This window comes from Chiloscyllium punctatum, chromosome 2 (assembly GCF_047496795.1).
Source record: "Chiloscyllium punctatum isolate Juve2018m chromosome 2, sChiPun1.3, whole genome shotgun sequence".
Lineage (NCBI taxonomy): Eukaryota > Metazoa > Chordata > Chondrichthyes > Orectolobiformes > Hemiscylliidae > Chiloscyllium > Chiloscyllium punctatum.
This window is the reverse complement of record NC_092740.1, coordinates 104,793,231-104,807,520: the sequence shown is the minus strand read 5'-3', so window position 1 is coordinate 104,807,520 and position 14,290 is coordinate 104,793,231. Positions and strand designations below refer to the sequence as shown.

Here is a 14,290-nt window from a genome sequence, read left to right as displayed (position 1 = left end):
AATCTTTGAAAAAGAAGCACATACAAAAAATTAATTCATAGAACATAGAACATAGAACATAGAACATAGAAAAATACAGCGCAGTACAGGCCCTTTGGCCCTCGATGTTGCGCCGATCCAAGCCCACCTAACCTACACTAGCCCACTATCCTCCATATGCCGATCCAATGCCCGTTTAAATGCCCATAAAGAGGGAGAGTCCACCACTGCTACTGGCAGGGCATTCTATGAACTCACGACTCGCTGAGTAAAGAATCTACCCCTAACATCTGTCCTATACCTACCACCCCTTAATTTAAAAGCTATGCCCCCTTGTAATAGCTGACTCCATACGTGGAAAAAGGTTCTCATGGTCAACCCCATCTAAACCCCGAATCATCTTATACACCTCTATCAAGTCACCCCAAACCTTCTTTTCTCCAATGAAAACAGCCCCAAGAGCCTCTGCCTTTCCTCATACGATCTTCCTACCATACCAGGCAACATCCCGGTAAACCTCCTCTGCACCCGTTCCAGTGCGTCCACGTCCTTCCTATAGTATGGCGACCAAAACTGCACACAATTCTCCAGATGCAGCTGCACTAGAGTCTTATACAACTGCAACATGGCCTCAGGACTCCAGAACTCAATTCCTCTACCAATAAAAGCCAGTACACCATATGCCTTCTTCACAGCACTATTTACCTGGGTGGCAACTTTCAGAGATCTGTGTACATGGACACCAAGATCCCTCTGCTCATCCACACTACCAAGTATCCGACCATTAGCCCAGTACCCCATCTTCTTGTTACTCTTACCAAAGTGAATCACTTCACACTTACCTACATTGAACTCCATTTGCCACCTTTCTGCCCAGCTCTGCAGCTTATCTATATCCTGCATCCTTCCTCACTGTCAACAACTCCACCAACTTTCGTATCATCCGCAAACTTGCTCACCCAACCTTCTAGCCCCTCCTCCAGGTCATTTATAAAAATGACAAACAGCAATGGTCCCAAAACAGATCCTAGCGGAACACCGCTAGTAACTGCACTCCAAGATGAACCTTTATCATCAACTACTACCCTCTGTCTTCTTCCAGCCAGCCAATTCCTAATCCAAACCTCCAACTCACCCTCAATGCCATACCTCCGTATTTTTTGCAGTAGCCTACCATGGGAAACCTTATCAAATACCTTACTAAAATCCATATACACCACATCTACCGCTTTACCCTCATCCACCTCCTTAGTCACCTGCTCAAAGAATTCAATAAGGTTTGTGAGGCACGACTTGCCCTTCACAAAGCCATGCTGACTATCCTTGATCACATTATTCCTATCCAGATGTTCATAAATCCTATCCCTTACAATTCTCTCTAAGACGTTGCCCACAACAGAAGTGAGACTCACCGGCCTATAGTTACTAGGGTTATCCTTACTCCCCTTCTTGAACATTTGCTATCCTCCAGTCTTCTGGCACTATTCCTGTAGACAACGAGGACATAAAAATCAAGGCCCGGGCTCTGCAATCTCCTCCCTTGCTTCCCAGAGAATCCTAGGATAAATTCCATCAGGCCTAGGGGACTTATCTATTTTCACCCTTTCCAGAATTTCCAACACCTCTTCCCTACATACCTCAAAGCCATCTATTCTAATTAATTGTGACTCAATATTCACATCGGCAACAATGTCCTGTTCCTGAGTGAATACAGACGAAAAGTGTTCATTCAGTGTCTCCCCAATCTCTTTAGCCTCCACACGCAACTTCCCACTACTATCCTTGACTGGACCTATTCCTACCCTGGTCATTCTTTTATTCCTGACATACCTATAGAAAGCCTTTGGGTTTTCCCTAATCCTACCAACTAAGGACTTTTCAATTCTTACAGTGACTTCAAGTTTTCCTGGTTTCCACTAAACTGAATATTCCTTTGTGGCAGGTTTAAAATAGTTTGCTCCGTTTGGCAGCCACCCCACTCCCCGAACCATGACTCCTTTACGACCATTTATTTCTCCCCCATATCCTCCCATTTTACAATCACTCACTACTCTGCATGTTTAGCATGCTTTATTCTTCCACTAGCCTGACTTGCACACACATTCCCTCTGGGCCTCACCAACCCTGTTTACCATTGTGACTTACCTTCTTGCTGCTCCTCCAATCACAGGTTGCTTTCATACCCTGCTTGCTGGTAATAATATAAACAAGGGAGAAGCAGCTTATGATAGGAAGAACTGATTTTTTCAAAATTTTTTACTTGCATGTAGTTCCAATTAGTAGCACTGCAAGTCATTCTTCACAGGCAATTTGGGGGCTTTCAGGTGCAAATTGATCTGTTGACTCTGTATTTTGAAAACTGCCCACAAGGACTGGTGCAGTTCAAGAAAACAGCTCACCTTCATCTAATTAAGAATAGGCAATAAGTGCTGCCCTAGCCAAACTGCTCATAAGATGAGAATGACCTTTTCTTTACAAAAAGTGTATTAATTCCCATGGGACTTCTCAGCTTTCATTCGAAGCTATTCCCCATAATTTACTGTATCTGATCAATGGGATAGTTCTAATAGTGCTGTAATCATTTTTTTAACTTTACAATTTAAAATTCCTAGACCATAATTCAGGTCCCAATGTACACATTCCTAAAGTGTGGACAGTGGGATAATGCAATCTTCAGGAATCTTACCTGCATGGATCAATAATACTTCTGCATGTATCAGGATGGACAAGAAAACTTCATTCAAGTCTATTAGGAGCTGGCCCCACCTGACCTAATTAGCATGTTTCATCACCAAAGCCCAGTTCTTAAAGAAATAAGAATAATACAGCACCAGATCAAGCCCTTTAGCCCACCAAGATTATGTCAACACATAATTAAAAATCACACAACACCAGGTTATAATCCAACAGGTTTAATTGGAGGCACACTAGCTTTCGGAACGACGCTCCTTCATCAGGTGATGAAGGAGCATCCCTCCGAAAGCTAGTGTGCTTCCAATTCAACCTGTTGGACTATAACCTGGTATTGTGTGATTTTTAACTTTGTACATCCCAGTCCAACACCGGCATCTCCAAATCATCAACACATAATGCCTTTCTAAACTGAAAAACTTTTGCCTCTATGCTGTTTCAATCCCTCTACTCAATGCCTGTTCATATATTTGTAAAGATGCCTCTTGAATGTTGTTACTGTATCAGCCTCCATGTCTCCTATGGCCGTGCATTCCAGGTACTTACCACCAACTGTGTAAAATACTTGCATTGATTAGGTCCTTTAAACTTACCAATGTTTACCTTACACCTATGTCCCCTAGCTATTGACATTTCTACTCTGAGAAAAAGTATCTGACTATCCATTCTATCCAAGCCTCTCATAATTTTGTAAACTTTTATCAGTTCGCCCCTCATCCTTTGATGTTCAAGTGAAAGCAAGTCACGTTTGTCAAATCTTTCCTCATAGCTAATACCCTCCAAAACAAGCAACACCCTGGTACATCATTTATGGATCCTTTTCAAAGCCTCTACATCCTTTATCTACCTTTATGTGTTTAAAACGTCCAGCACCTTCTTTTCTGTAATGAAACTCAAGACATCACTATTTGTTTTTTTGCAACCTTACTGGCCTTAAGTCTCTGACTCCTCCTTGGTAATTTTACTTTCTGGCCTGCTGCTCTGGTTCCCAAACCTCTGCCTTACTAGTTTAAATCTTCCTGAGTATATTGGCCAGTATATTGGTACCCCTCCAGTTTAGGTACAACCTGGCCTTCTTTAACAGGTTCCACATACCCCAAAAATGTCCCAATGATCCATATATTTGAAGCCCTTCCTCCCACACCAGCTGTTTAGCCGCATATTTAACTGTACCATCTTCCTATTCCTAACCTCATTGGCACATGCCACAGGAAATAATCCTAAGAATATAACTCTAGAAGTCCTGTTTTTCAACTTCCTGCCCAATTCCCTGAAATCCCTTTGGAGGACCTCATCTCTCCTGCCTATGCTTTTAGTACCAACATGGATCAAAACCGCAGAATATCCTGGGCCCACTCAGAGACAACGATTTTTACTTCAGTCAACCAGAAGAACAGTTAAAACTGCAATTTACATATCATATACCAGAATCTGTGGGTTACTTACTCAGCTACATTTTCAATTTGAAGTAAGGTTAGGGTTAATGTCGATAACCTTAAGCCACTTGCCTGAATTGTGAATACAGATGGTTCGGTATGCAATACTCCATTGACAAGAAAGCCATGATTAGTCATATCAGTGACAACAAAGGTGAATCTGTCAATCTGCGACTCTCCTCCATCATGTTTGTACGCAATATCCATACTGTCAATGTCTAACTGTGTGAAGTTGTGCTGCTTCAGAACAGCCCCCTTGAGATGCAGTTGTCCATGCTGTGGCTGTTGTGCAATGATGTAGGTGAGGTTCTGTGGAGGGGTATCAGGATCAGACAACTGTAGCACATCAGGAGAAATGGACACCATGGAGCCTTCAACTAATCGGATCCCTTTGTTATTCAACAGTGTGGGCAGGATACGATCAATATTCTCAATGATGATCTCGAGACTTCCATTTCTTGTGGACAGTCCATTGCTGACAATGAATCTAGCAAAGACAGATAGAGTCAAGGCAACCTTCAGTAAGTTTTCTCTGATTCACCATCTATAGAAATGAAATAATAAATTGATATACGCTTTTAACAGGGATTCGGGTTCCAGTGGTTCTGTAACCAAGTTCAGAAATATTGCTCCACATGACTTGATCAAACATTGTGCTTTATGCTGAACAACAGTTGCCATCTCGAGGCCTAGCAGAACCAAAGAGAGCCCAGATTAGATTTCACAGTGGCTCTTGTATCTATAGTTAAAAGATTAAAATGGGAAGGAGAACCTATCCATAAACCTGACAGTTATCATGTAGAAATTTAACACCAAGAGATCGCTTTCACCCCTGTTTTAGGAGGACATCCCCTCTTAGAGTGCAGACTATTCAGCAGCTTGACTGTCCAGCAGCTCTGTAGACTCAACAGCATAAGATACGAACAATAGCTATGGCTGGAAGGTAGACCTCCACGCTGCAGAGCTTAGGAAAGTCCAGGCTTGGCGATCTCAGTCAGGGGTGTGGTGCAAGGAGAAGAAGGGTTCAAGAACCAGGGAAGGGTTAGCTTTGGGTTGGGTTGGTGGAGGGTGAACATGGCATGGCTCTTGGGGGCCAAGGAAACTTGCAGGGGATAGCTACAATCCATTTCTGACATCAGCCTATACATATATAGCCTAAAATGATTGTAGTTCCTTTCAAAAGACAGAAAGCCATGAATGATGCACAAAGTGATGGCTATACTCATCAAGCCTGAGGAAAGATCACCAGCCTGAAGGATTGGGCAGAATTTTCCCAATCTTGTGGTCCTAAGCTCACATTTGGCAGTGGCAAGATCAGCTCAGAGATATTCCAAAGGGCAGCCTCCCAATTGGCATCTTCCATATTTGCCATACTGTTAGAGATTGCAGGAAGTTCTGGAATTTGCCACCAGAGGGAAAGCAGCTCGGAAGTTGAGGCAGCCCTCTTAGAAGAGGTAGACACTGTGCTCACAATACCCCCCAAAGGGCATGTCAATATGGAGGCACTAATGGAAGCATGAAGACAAATGGAGTAGGCACAGTATAGGGAATGGAGCGCCTTCTGGGATAGCTGCAGAAGTTGACATTCCAACCTATGGCCTTGTCAGAACCAAGGCCCATCAGTGTCCTGTAAGATTTTAGTCAATTGGTAAGACTGACGGAAAGCTGCTTTATTGAGAAATTATCATGAAAGCAAATGTCAAAATGTGAGAACACAAATAAAACAAATCATGATAATTCATAAAATCATTATAGAAAATCATTAAACTGCTTTTAAAATTATAAGCTAACAAAATTGTTGCAAAATGCTGATTTCCATCCTTTACAGTATAAAAATAAAATGTTGACAGCACTCATTTTGTTCAAATGTCCATGAATGGATACGTTGTCAAGTAGTTTTATTTAAATTCTGAATCATTTGTAACACTTTATGAATTTTATGAAGTAGGGGGTTGGGCTGTCTACAGGACATAGAACATTACAGCACAGGCCCTTTGGCCCTCAATGTTGCACAATGTTGTGAAACCAATCTGAAGCTGATCTAACCTATACTATTCCATTTTCAGCCATATGTTTATCCAATGACCATTTAAATGCCCTTACAGTTGTCGAGTCTACTTTTTTGCAGGCAGGGTGTTCCATGCACCTATTACTCTCTGAGTAAAGAAACTACCTCTAACATCTGTCCCACATCTATCACCGCTCAATTTAAAACTATGTCCCCTTGTACTCAGCAGCACCATCTGAGAAAAAAGGCTCTCTCTGTCCACCTTACCTAACCCTTTGATTACCTTACATGTCTCAATTAAGTCACCTCTCAACCTGCTTCTCTCTAATGAAAACAGTCTCAAGTCATTCAGCCTTTCCTCATAAGACCTTCCCTCGATACCAGACAACATCCGAGTAAATCCTGTATCTGATATGCAGAATGATATTGTTTCTCTTTAATTCCATCACATCTCCCTCTTTGTGGTTATAGAGTGATAAGAGTCATAGAGATATACAGCACGGAAAGAGACTCTTTGGTCCAATTTGTCCATGTCGAACAGAGATCCTAAACTAATCTAGAACTATTTGCCAGCATTTGACCCATATCCCTCTAAACCCTTCCTATTCATGTAGCCATTCAGATGCCCTTCAAATATTGTAATTGTACCAGCCCCCACCACTTCTTTTGGCAGCTCATTCCATACACGCACCAAGCTCTGCATAAAAAAGTTGTCCCTTAGGTCCCTTTTAAATCTTTTCACTCCCACCCTAAACTTATGCCCTCTAATTCTGGACTCCCCCACTCTAGGAAAAAGACCTTCTCTGCTTACCCTATCCATGCCCCTCATGATGTTGGAACCTCTATTAGGTCACCCCTCAGCCTTCCATATTCCAAGGAAAATAGCCCCAATCTATTCAGCCTCTCCCGATAGTTCAAACCCTCCAACCCTGACAACATCCTTGTCAGTCTTTTCTGAACCCTTTCAAGTTTCACAACACCCTTCCTATAGTAGGGAGACCAGAATTGCACAGAATGTTCCAAAAGTGGCCTAACCAATGTCCTCTACAGCCACAACATAACTTCCCGACTCCCATTCTCAATACTCTGACCAATAAAAGGAAAGCTTAAAAATGCCTTCTTCACCACCCTATCTACCTATCTACTTTCATGGAATTATGAACCTGCACTCCAAAAGTCTCTTTGTTCAGCAATGCAACTCCAGGTCCTTACCCATTAAGTATGTAAGTCCTGCCATGATTTGCCTTTCCAAAATGCCATACCTCCTATTTATCTAAATTAAATCCATCTGCCACACCTCGGCCCAGCAAGATATTATTCTACTCTGAGGAAACCTTCTTTGCTGTCCACTACACCTCCAATTTTGGTGTCATCTGCAAACTTACTAACTATACCTCCTATGTTCACATCCAAATCATTTATGTAAATGACAAAAAGTAATGGAGCCAGCACCGATCATCACGGCATACACATGGTCACAGGCCTCTGGTATGAAAGGCAATCCTCCATCACTACACACTGTCTTCTATCTTCAAGCCAATTCTGTATCCAAATGGCTAGTTCTCCTTGTTTTCCATGTGATCTAATATTGCTAACCAGTCTACCATCAAGAAACTTTCTGAAATCTATATAAATCACATCCACTGCTCTGCCCTCATTGATTCTCTTTGTTACTTCCTTAAAAAACTCAATCAAATTATTTAGACATGATTTCCCATTCACAAAGCCATGTTGACTATTCCTAACTATTCTTTGCCTTTCCAAATACATGTAAATCCTGTCCCTCAGGATTCCCTCCAACAATTTGCCCACCAGCAACATCAGGCTCACCGATCGAGAGTTTCCTGACATTTCGTTACTACCTTCCTTAAACACTGGCACTACGTTAGCCAACCTCCAGTCTTCCGGCACCTCACCGATGACTATCGATGATACAAATATCTCAGCAAGGGGCCCAGAAATCACTTCCCCAGCATCCCACAGAGTTCTAAGGTGCACCTGATGAGGTCCTAGGGATTTATCCACCTTTACACATTTTAAACATCCAGCACATCCTCCTCTGCAGTAAGGAAATTTTTGAAGATATCACCATCTATTTTCCCACATTCTATATCTTCCATGTCCATTTCCACAGTAAACACTGATGCAAAATATTCATTTAGTATCTCCCATCTTCTGGAGTTCTACACAGAACCTGCCTTGCTGATTTTTGAGGGGCCCTATTCTCTCCCTAGTTACCCTTTTGTCCTTCATAAAATCCCTTTAGATTCTCTTTGCCAAAGCTATCTCACATCCCCTTTTCACCCTTCTGATTTCCCTTTTAAGTATACTCCTACTGCCCTTGTACTCTTTCAAGGATTCACTCAATCTCAGCTTCCTTCTTTTTCTTGATCAAAACCTCAATTTCTCTAGTCATCCAGCATTCCCTACATCTACTAGCCTTGCTGTTCACCCTAATAAGGGCATACTGTCTCTGGACTCTTGTTATCTCATTTTTGAAGGCTTCCCATTTTCCAGCTGTCCCTTTACTTGCGAACATCTCCACCTGACCAACCTTTGAAAGTTAGATTAGATTCCCTACAGTGTGGAGACAGGCCCTTTAGCCCAACAAGTCCACACAATGGGCAATTTAACATGGCTAATTCACCTGATCTGCACATCTTTGGACTGTGGGAGGAAACTGGAGCACCGGGAGGATACCCACACAGAGACAGGGAGAATGTGCAAACTCCATACAGACAGTCACCCGAGGCTGGAATCGAACCTGGATCGCTGGTGCTGTGAGGCAGCAGTGCTAACCACTGTACCACTGTGCTGTCCCAAAGTTCTTGCCTAATACTATCAAAATTGGCCTTCCTCAAATTTAGAACTTCAACTTTTAAACCTGGTCTATCTTCTTCCATCACTATTCTAAAACTATTCAAAATATGGTCACTAGCCCCAAAGTGTTCCCCACTGATATGTCAGTCACCTGTCCTGCCTTATTTCCCAGGAGCAGGTCAAGTTTTGCACCTTCTCTAGTAGGTACATCCACATACTGAATTAAAAAATTTTCTTGTACACACCTAACAAATTCCTTTCCATGTAAACCCTTAACACTGTGACAGTCCCAGTCTATGTTTGGAAAGTTAACATCCCTACCATAATCACACTAACATTCTTACAGATAACTGAGATTTCCTTATAAATTTGTTACTCAATTTCCCGCTGACTACTGAGAGGTCCATAATACAATCTCAATAAGGTGATCGTCCCTTTCTCAGTTTCACCAAATAACCTCCTTGGACTTATTGCCAGGAATATCCTTCTGAACTGCAGCCCTAATTTTATCCCTTATCAAAAACGCTACTCTCCTCCTCTCTTTAAACCTTTTTAAGGCTAAGATAGGTTTTTTTGAACAATAAAGGAATTAAGGGAGACAGTGAGAGTGTGGGTAAGTGGAGCTGAGTCCACAAAAAGATCAGCCATGATCTTATTGAATGGTGGAGCAGGCTCAAAGGGCCTGCTCCTGTTCCTAGTTCTTATGTTCCACTTCTCTCTTGACCCCCTTTCTCTTCTTCCAATAGTGTGGAAGAGAGAATGGCAATGGGACAGAGGTTTGAAGAATTTTCTAGCAAAGTTCTAATGGAGCTTGCAAGCTATCAAACATTCAGATTGGTTATGAGATTTATTTGATTGTGCCAGAGAATAACTTTGCGAAACATTTCTGAGGATCAGTTCCAATACTTGCTTTTAAATATTTTTAAGCTTATTCACATGCTCTTTGCATAATTACACCCAAACACACACACTGTGTCTTCACCAATTGGTTATGTGTAACTACTAAATATAGTGTTTAGGTTGCTTTGAGAAGATGTTGTCATGCTTGAGAAGATGTCACATATGAAGCCTTTCATTTGCAATTTTAAACATTTCATGTACTTGATAATCCTATCTGTGAGAATATTGAATACATATTCTAAATATTTAATATATGCTTGGCAAGCAATTTCAGCATCTGTAATTTAATAAGAGGGAGTTCAGGAGGGTTATACGTGAAACAATCTTTAATGTTGCACACTCAGATCTCACTCTCCCATGATTCATTTTTGCCTTTTCACAGGATGAAGTGATTGTCCCTCCTATGTGAAATGTGTTGTCTTTATTACAATATTGTGAAAGACTCAAGTCATCCACAAGCTGGCATCATCTGTTTGAGAACATATCTGTGCTGCCTGTGCAATGGACAGATCAAAACAAATGGCCTTCATTGAGGTTGTAGGCATATAAATTGGCAACGAACCTCTACAGAGTAGGCTGCCAATCCATGTCCTCTTTTTACCTCAGGAAACTTTCTTGGTGGCAAGGATCCATTGTAGGGTTATTCTGGTTCAGTTCTCTACTGTTCTCTGGCATCCTCAATAATTAATGAGATGATCTATCTCTACCAGTTTTTTTTAACCATTCTTCCCATACCATTTGCTATCTTTAATATCAAAAACCCATCAATCTCTATTTTGAAAATGTTTCGTAGCACACAACAACCCCCCGCACACCACCCCCCCCCAGCCCCCCAAGGAAGAGAATGTTGAAGGTTCACCACCCCCCTCTGTATAAAGAGATTTTCATCCTCATCTCCATTCTAAATGACCTGCTTCTTCTTCCAAGACTATGTCTGCAGTTGCTAGACACCCACACCCCCAAACAGCCATTACACATACTCTACACATACTTTGTTGCTTGATTCAATTAGGTTACTTCTTTCTTCTGCAGCAAATACAGGCCCAGTCCTCAAAGAAAGATTTTACTATCATGGGGATTTGATGATAGGATGCTGCATTCCTTCCATGGCAAGTGTATACTCTCTTAGAAAAGAAGACCAAGTCTAAACACAATACTCCAGGTGTAATCTCAGCAAGGCTGTATGTAATATCAGTAAGATAGCTTTACTTCTATACCCAAGTGTCATGTAAGTGCCTTCTTAATTGTTTGCTGCATATTAACCGGTAGTGTCGCAGTAACAAAGATGTCCTTGGACACCAACACTTTCTAGCATCTTGTTATTTCAAAAGTACTCTTAATCTCTGTATTTGCTACAAAATGGGATAACTTCCTATTTTTGCACAACGTATTCCGTCTGTCACACTCTTGTTCACTTACTGCAAACAAGCTCCTTGAAACTCATGCTCCCCACTTTAGTTTTGGAAATATTACATTTAATAGCCAGACACAAATCAGTGACAGAGATTGTGTTAACTCTCTTTCTGTCTCCGCATTACTGCCAGAGGAAGAAACTGAGAGTTTGGAGACTTTGGTCATGGTGGATGGAGGTGTAGAGCGACTGGATGTCCATGGTGAAGGTGAAGCGTTAGGAGCCAGGGAAATGGAAGTTTTAGAGGAGGTGGAGGGCAGGGGTGGTGTCCTGAACATTTGTGGGGAGTTCCTGGACCAGGGGGTTAGGACAGTATCGATGTAGATGGAGATGAATTCAGTGGGGCAGGAGCAGGCTAAGACAATGGTTTGGCCAGTGTAGTTAGGCTTGTGGATCTTGGGTAGGTGGTAGAATCAGGTGGTGTGGAGTTCCCGAACTACTAGGTTGGAAGCTGTGGGTCGGAGATCCCCTAAGGTGATGAGGTTGTGTATGGTCTGGGAGATGATGGTTTGGAGATGGGGTGGGGTGGTGCGGGTGGGCTCATGCTCAAGTGGGTGGTAGGACGAGGTGTCTTCGAGTTGGCACCTGGCTTCAGCGGTGTAGAGATCAGTGCACCAAACTACCACTGCACCACTTTGTACCCTGGTTTGATGCTGGGGTTGGGGTTGGAGCAGAGGGAGTGGAGGGCTGTGTGTTGTGAGAGTGAGAGGTTGGAGTGGGGGAGGGGTGGGCAATGTCTCGGCGGTCAATTGAGGTGGTCAATGTCTTGGCGGCAGTCGGAAATAAAGAGGTTGAGGGCAGGAAATAGACTGGCATGGCGTGTCCAGGACGGTGGGGAGTGTTGGAGGCGTGCGAAGGGGTCCTTGGAAGAGGGACGGGAGCCTTGGCTCATTATTCTCTGACCTATGTAACAGTGTCGGATACAAGAATTCTCATTCCAGTCACATTTTCTTCTTTCACCAACCTCCTGCACAAATCAATAGACAGAACTCACCATCCAACACCCTCTAACACTCCATTCTCTTCCTCAGTGTGAGGTGCCTCAACTATCCCCTCTACATTTTCAGCAATCAGTTCACTCCTCATACTCCTGACTCTCTGCTCTATCTCTTTGTAGAAGAGAGGCCACAACTTGAATGGAGTTACAAACATGGTCACCTTGATCAGAATAGGAAGAGAAAGTTCTAAGGATGGGCAGGCAGCATCTATACCAGTTAAGGCCATGGGGAAGTGCTAACAATCCGAGACCTGGAAATAGCGTCAGTTCTCACTCCTATAATAGGGTTACGGTTAAGGTTGCACTTTACATTCAACTATCACTCATGACTATTAATGGCACCAACACCTTATTGTCCTGATCTTTGTGCTTCTTCGGAACAATCTTTCAACGTGGTCCAGCACAAACTCATGTCATTCGTCACCACAAGGTGTATTGCTGGAGCCACCTCTGAAGACGAGGGAATGTCTATGGAGTACTCAGATAAGGAGTGTCACATGACTCCTATAATTTCCATTCAGTGATTTGGGATTGTCAGCTGGACAGAATGGTACATGGTGAGGAGCGCAATAACTGTGACAAAGAGCAGGTACTGGAGATGAGGGCATCTGTGAAAAGGTCTGGGTGGGGGTGGTGGGGGAGTGTAGTGTACAGGATGCTTCAAGGTCTGCTCAGTTCGGTATTGATGCTGAGTCTTGGGGATCATGCATTAAAGGGACTTAACAAGGTTATCTAGGTTAACAAAGGATGCAGCAGGATGGAGAATAGTTGGAGAGTTATATGGTAAATTGGCACATGGAGTTTATCTGCTCAAATATGAAGTGATGCATTTGGACGGTCAAATTCAAGTCTAAAGTATACAGCTAATGGCAGGACCCTTAGAGGCATTGACATTCAGAGGGATTTTGAGTGCAAGTCCGTCGATCCCTGAAAGTGACAACACAAGTGGATAAGGTGGTAAAAACAATTTGCCTTCATCGACTTGCAGGTGTATAAAACTTCAGTAAGGCCACATTTGGGGTGTTGTGTGCAGTTCTGGTTGTTGCACTACAGGAAGGCTTTTGAGATGGTGCAAAAGTGGAGGCATTAGTGAACATTTTCCAGCATTCTATAGACACTGGGACAATTCCAATGTACTGAAAGGTAGCTAACCTAACTCCACTCTTTGAAAAAAAGAGGAAGGGAAAAAACAGGAATTTATAGGCCAGTTAGCCTGACAGTTAGCCAGTTAGGGAAAATGCTGGAGGCAATTATTAAGGATGTATTAACTAAGCATTTGGAAAGCAATGAGAAAATCTTTCTAAGACAGCATGGATTCAATAAAGGGAAATCATGCTTGACAAATCTCCTGAAATTTCTTTGTGGATATAACCAGTAGAGTGGACAAGGGTAAATCAGTAGATGTTATGTATTGGACTTTCAAAAGACTTTTGACAAAGTTCCACACAAGAGATTAGTAAGGAAAATTAAAGCTCATGGTATCAGAGATAATGCCTTGACATGGACAGAGAACTGGTTGGCAGACTGGAAGCAAGGAATTGGAATAAATGGGTCCTTTTCAAAAGGGCAGGCAGTGATGAGTGGGAAACTGCAGGATTCAGTGCTGGGGCCCCAGCTATTGTCAATATACATTAATGATTTGGATGAAGAAATTGAAAGCAATATCTCCAAATTTGCAACCAACTCTAAGCCGGGTGGCAGTGTGTGCTGTAAGGAGGATGCTAAGAGTCTGCAGGGTGACTTGGACAGGCTGGCTGAGTGGGCAAGCACATAGCAAATGCAATATAATGTTGATAAATGTGAGGTTATCACTTTGGCCACAAAAACAGAAAGGCACAATATTATCTTAATTGTGGCAGTTAAGGAAAAGGTGAGGTATAACAAGACCTAGGTGTCACAGTGGAACAGTTGCTGAAGGTTGGCATGCAGGTGAGGTAGGTTGTGAGGAAAGCTAATAACATGTTGGCCTTGACAGTGAAAGGATTTGAATATAGGAATAGGAATGTCTTGCTGTAGTTGCACAGGGCCTTGGTGCAGCCACACCTTCA

The 14,290-nt window shown here is 42.5% G+C and overlaps 1 protein-coding gene across 7 annotated transcripts in view; it reads right to left on the bottom strand.

Annotated features, from left to right (window-relative positions):
* The window catches only part of frem1a (Fras1 related extracellular matrix 1a), a 377,121-nt gene that overhangs the window by 81,094 nt on the left and 281,737 nt on the right, over positions 1-14,290 (bottom strand). For all 7 annotated transcript variants that reach the window (XM_072586891.1, XM_072586895.1, XM_072586892.1 and 4 more), the window contains one exon: positions 4,179-4,593. In XM_072586891.1, the coding sequence (XP_072442992.1) occupies positions 4,179-4,593 (415 nt within the window). The remainder of the gene's footprint in view (positions 1-4,178; positions 4,594-14,290) is intronic.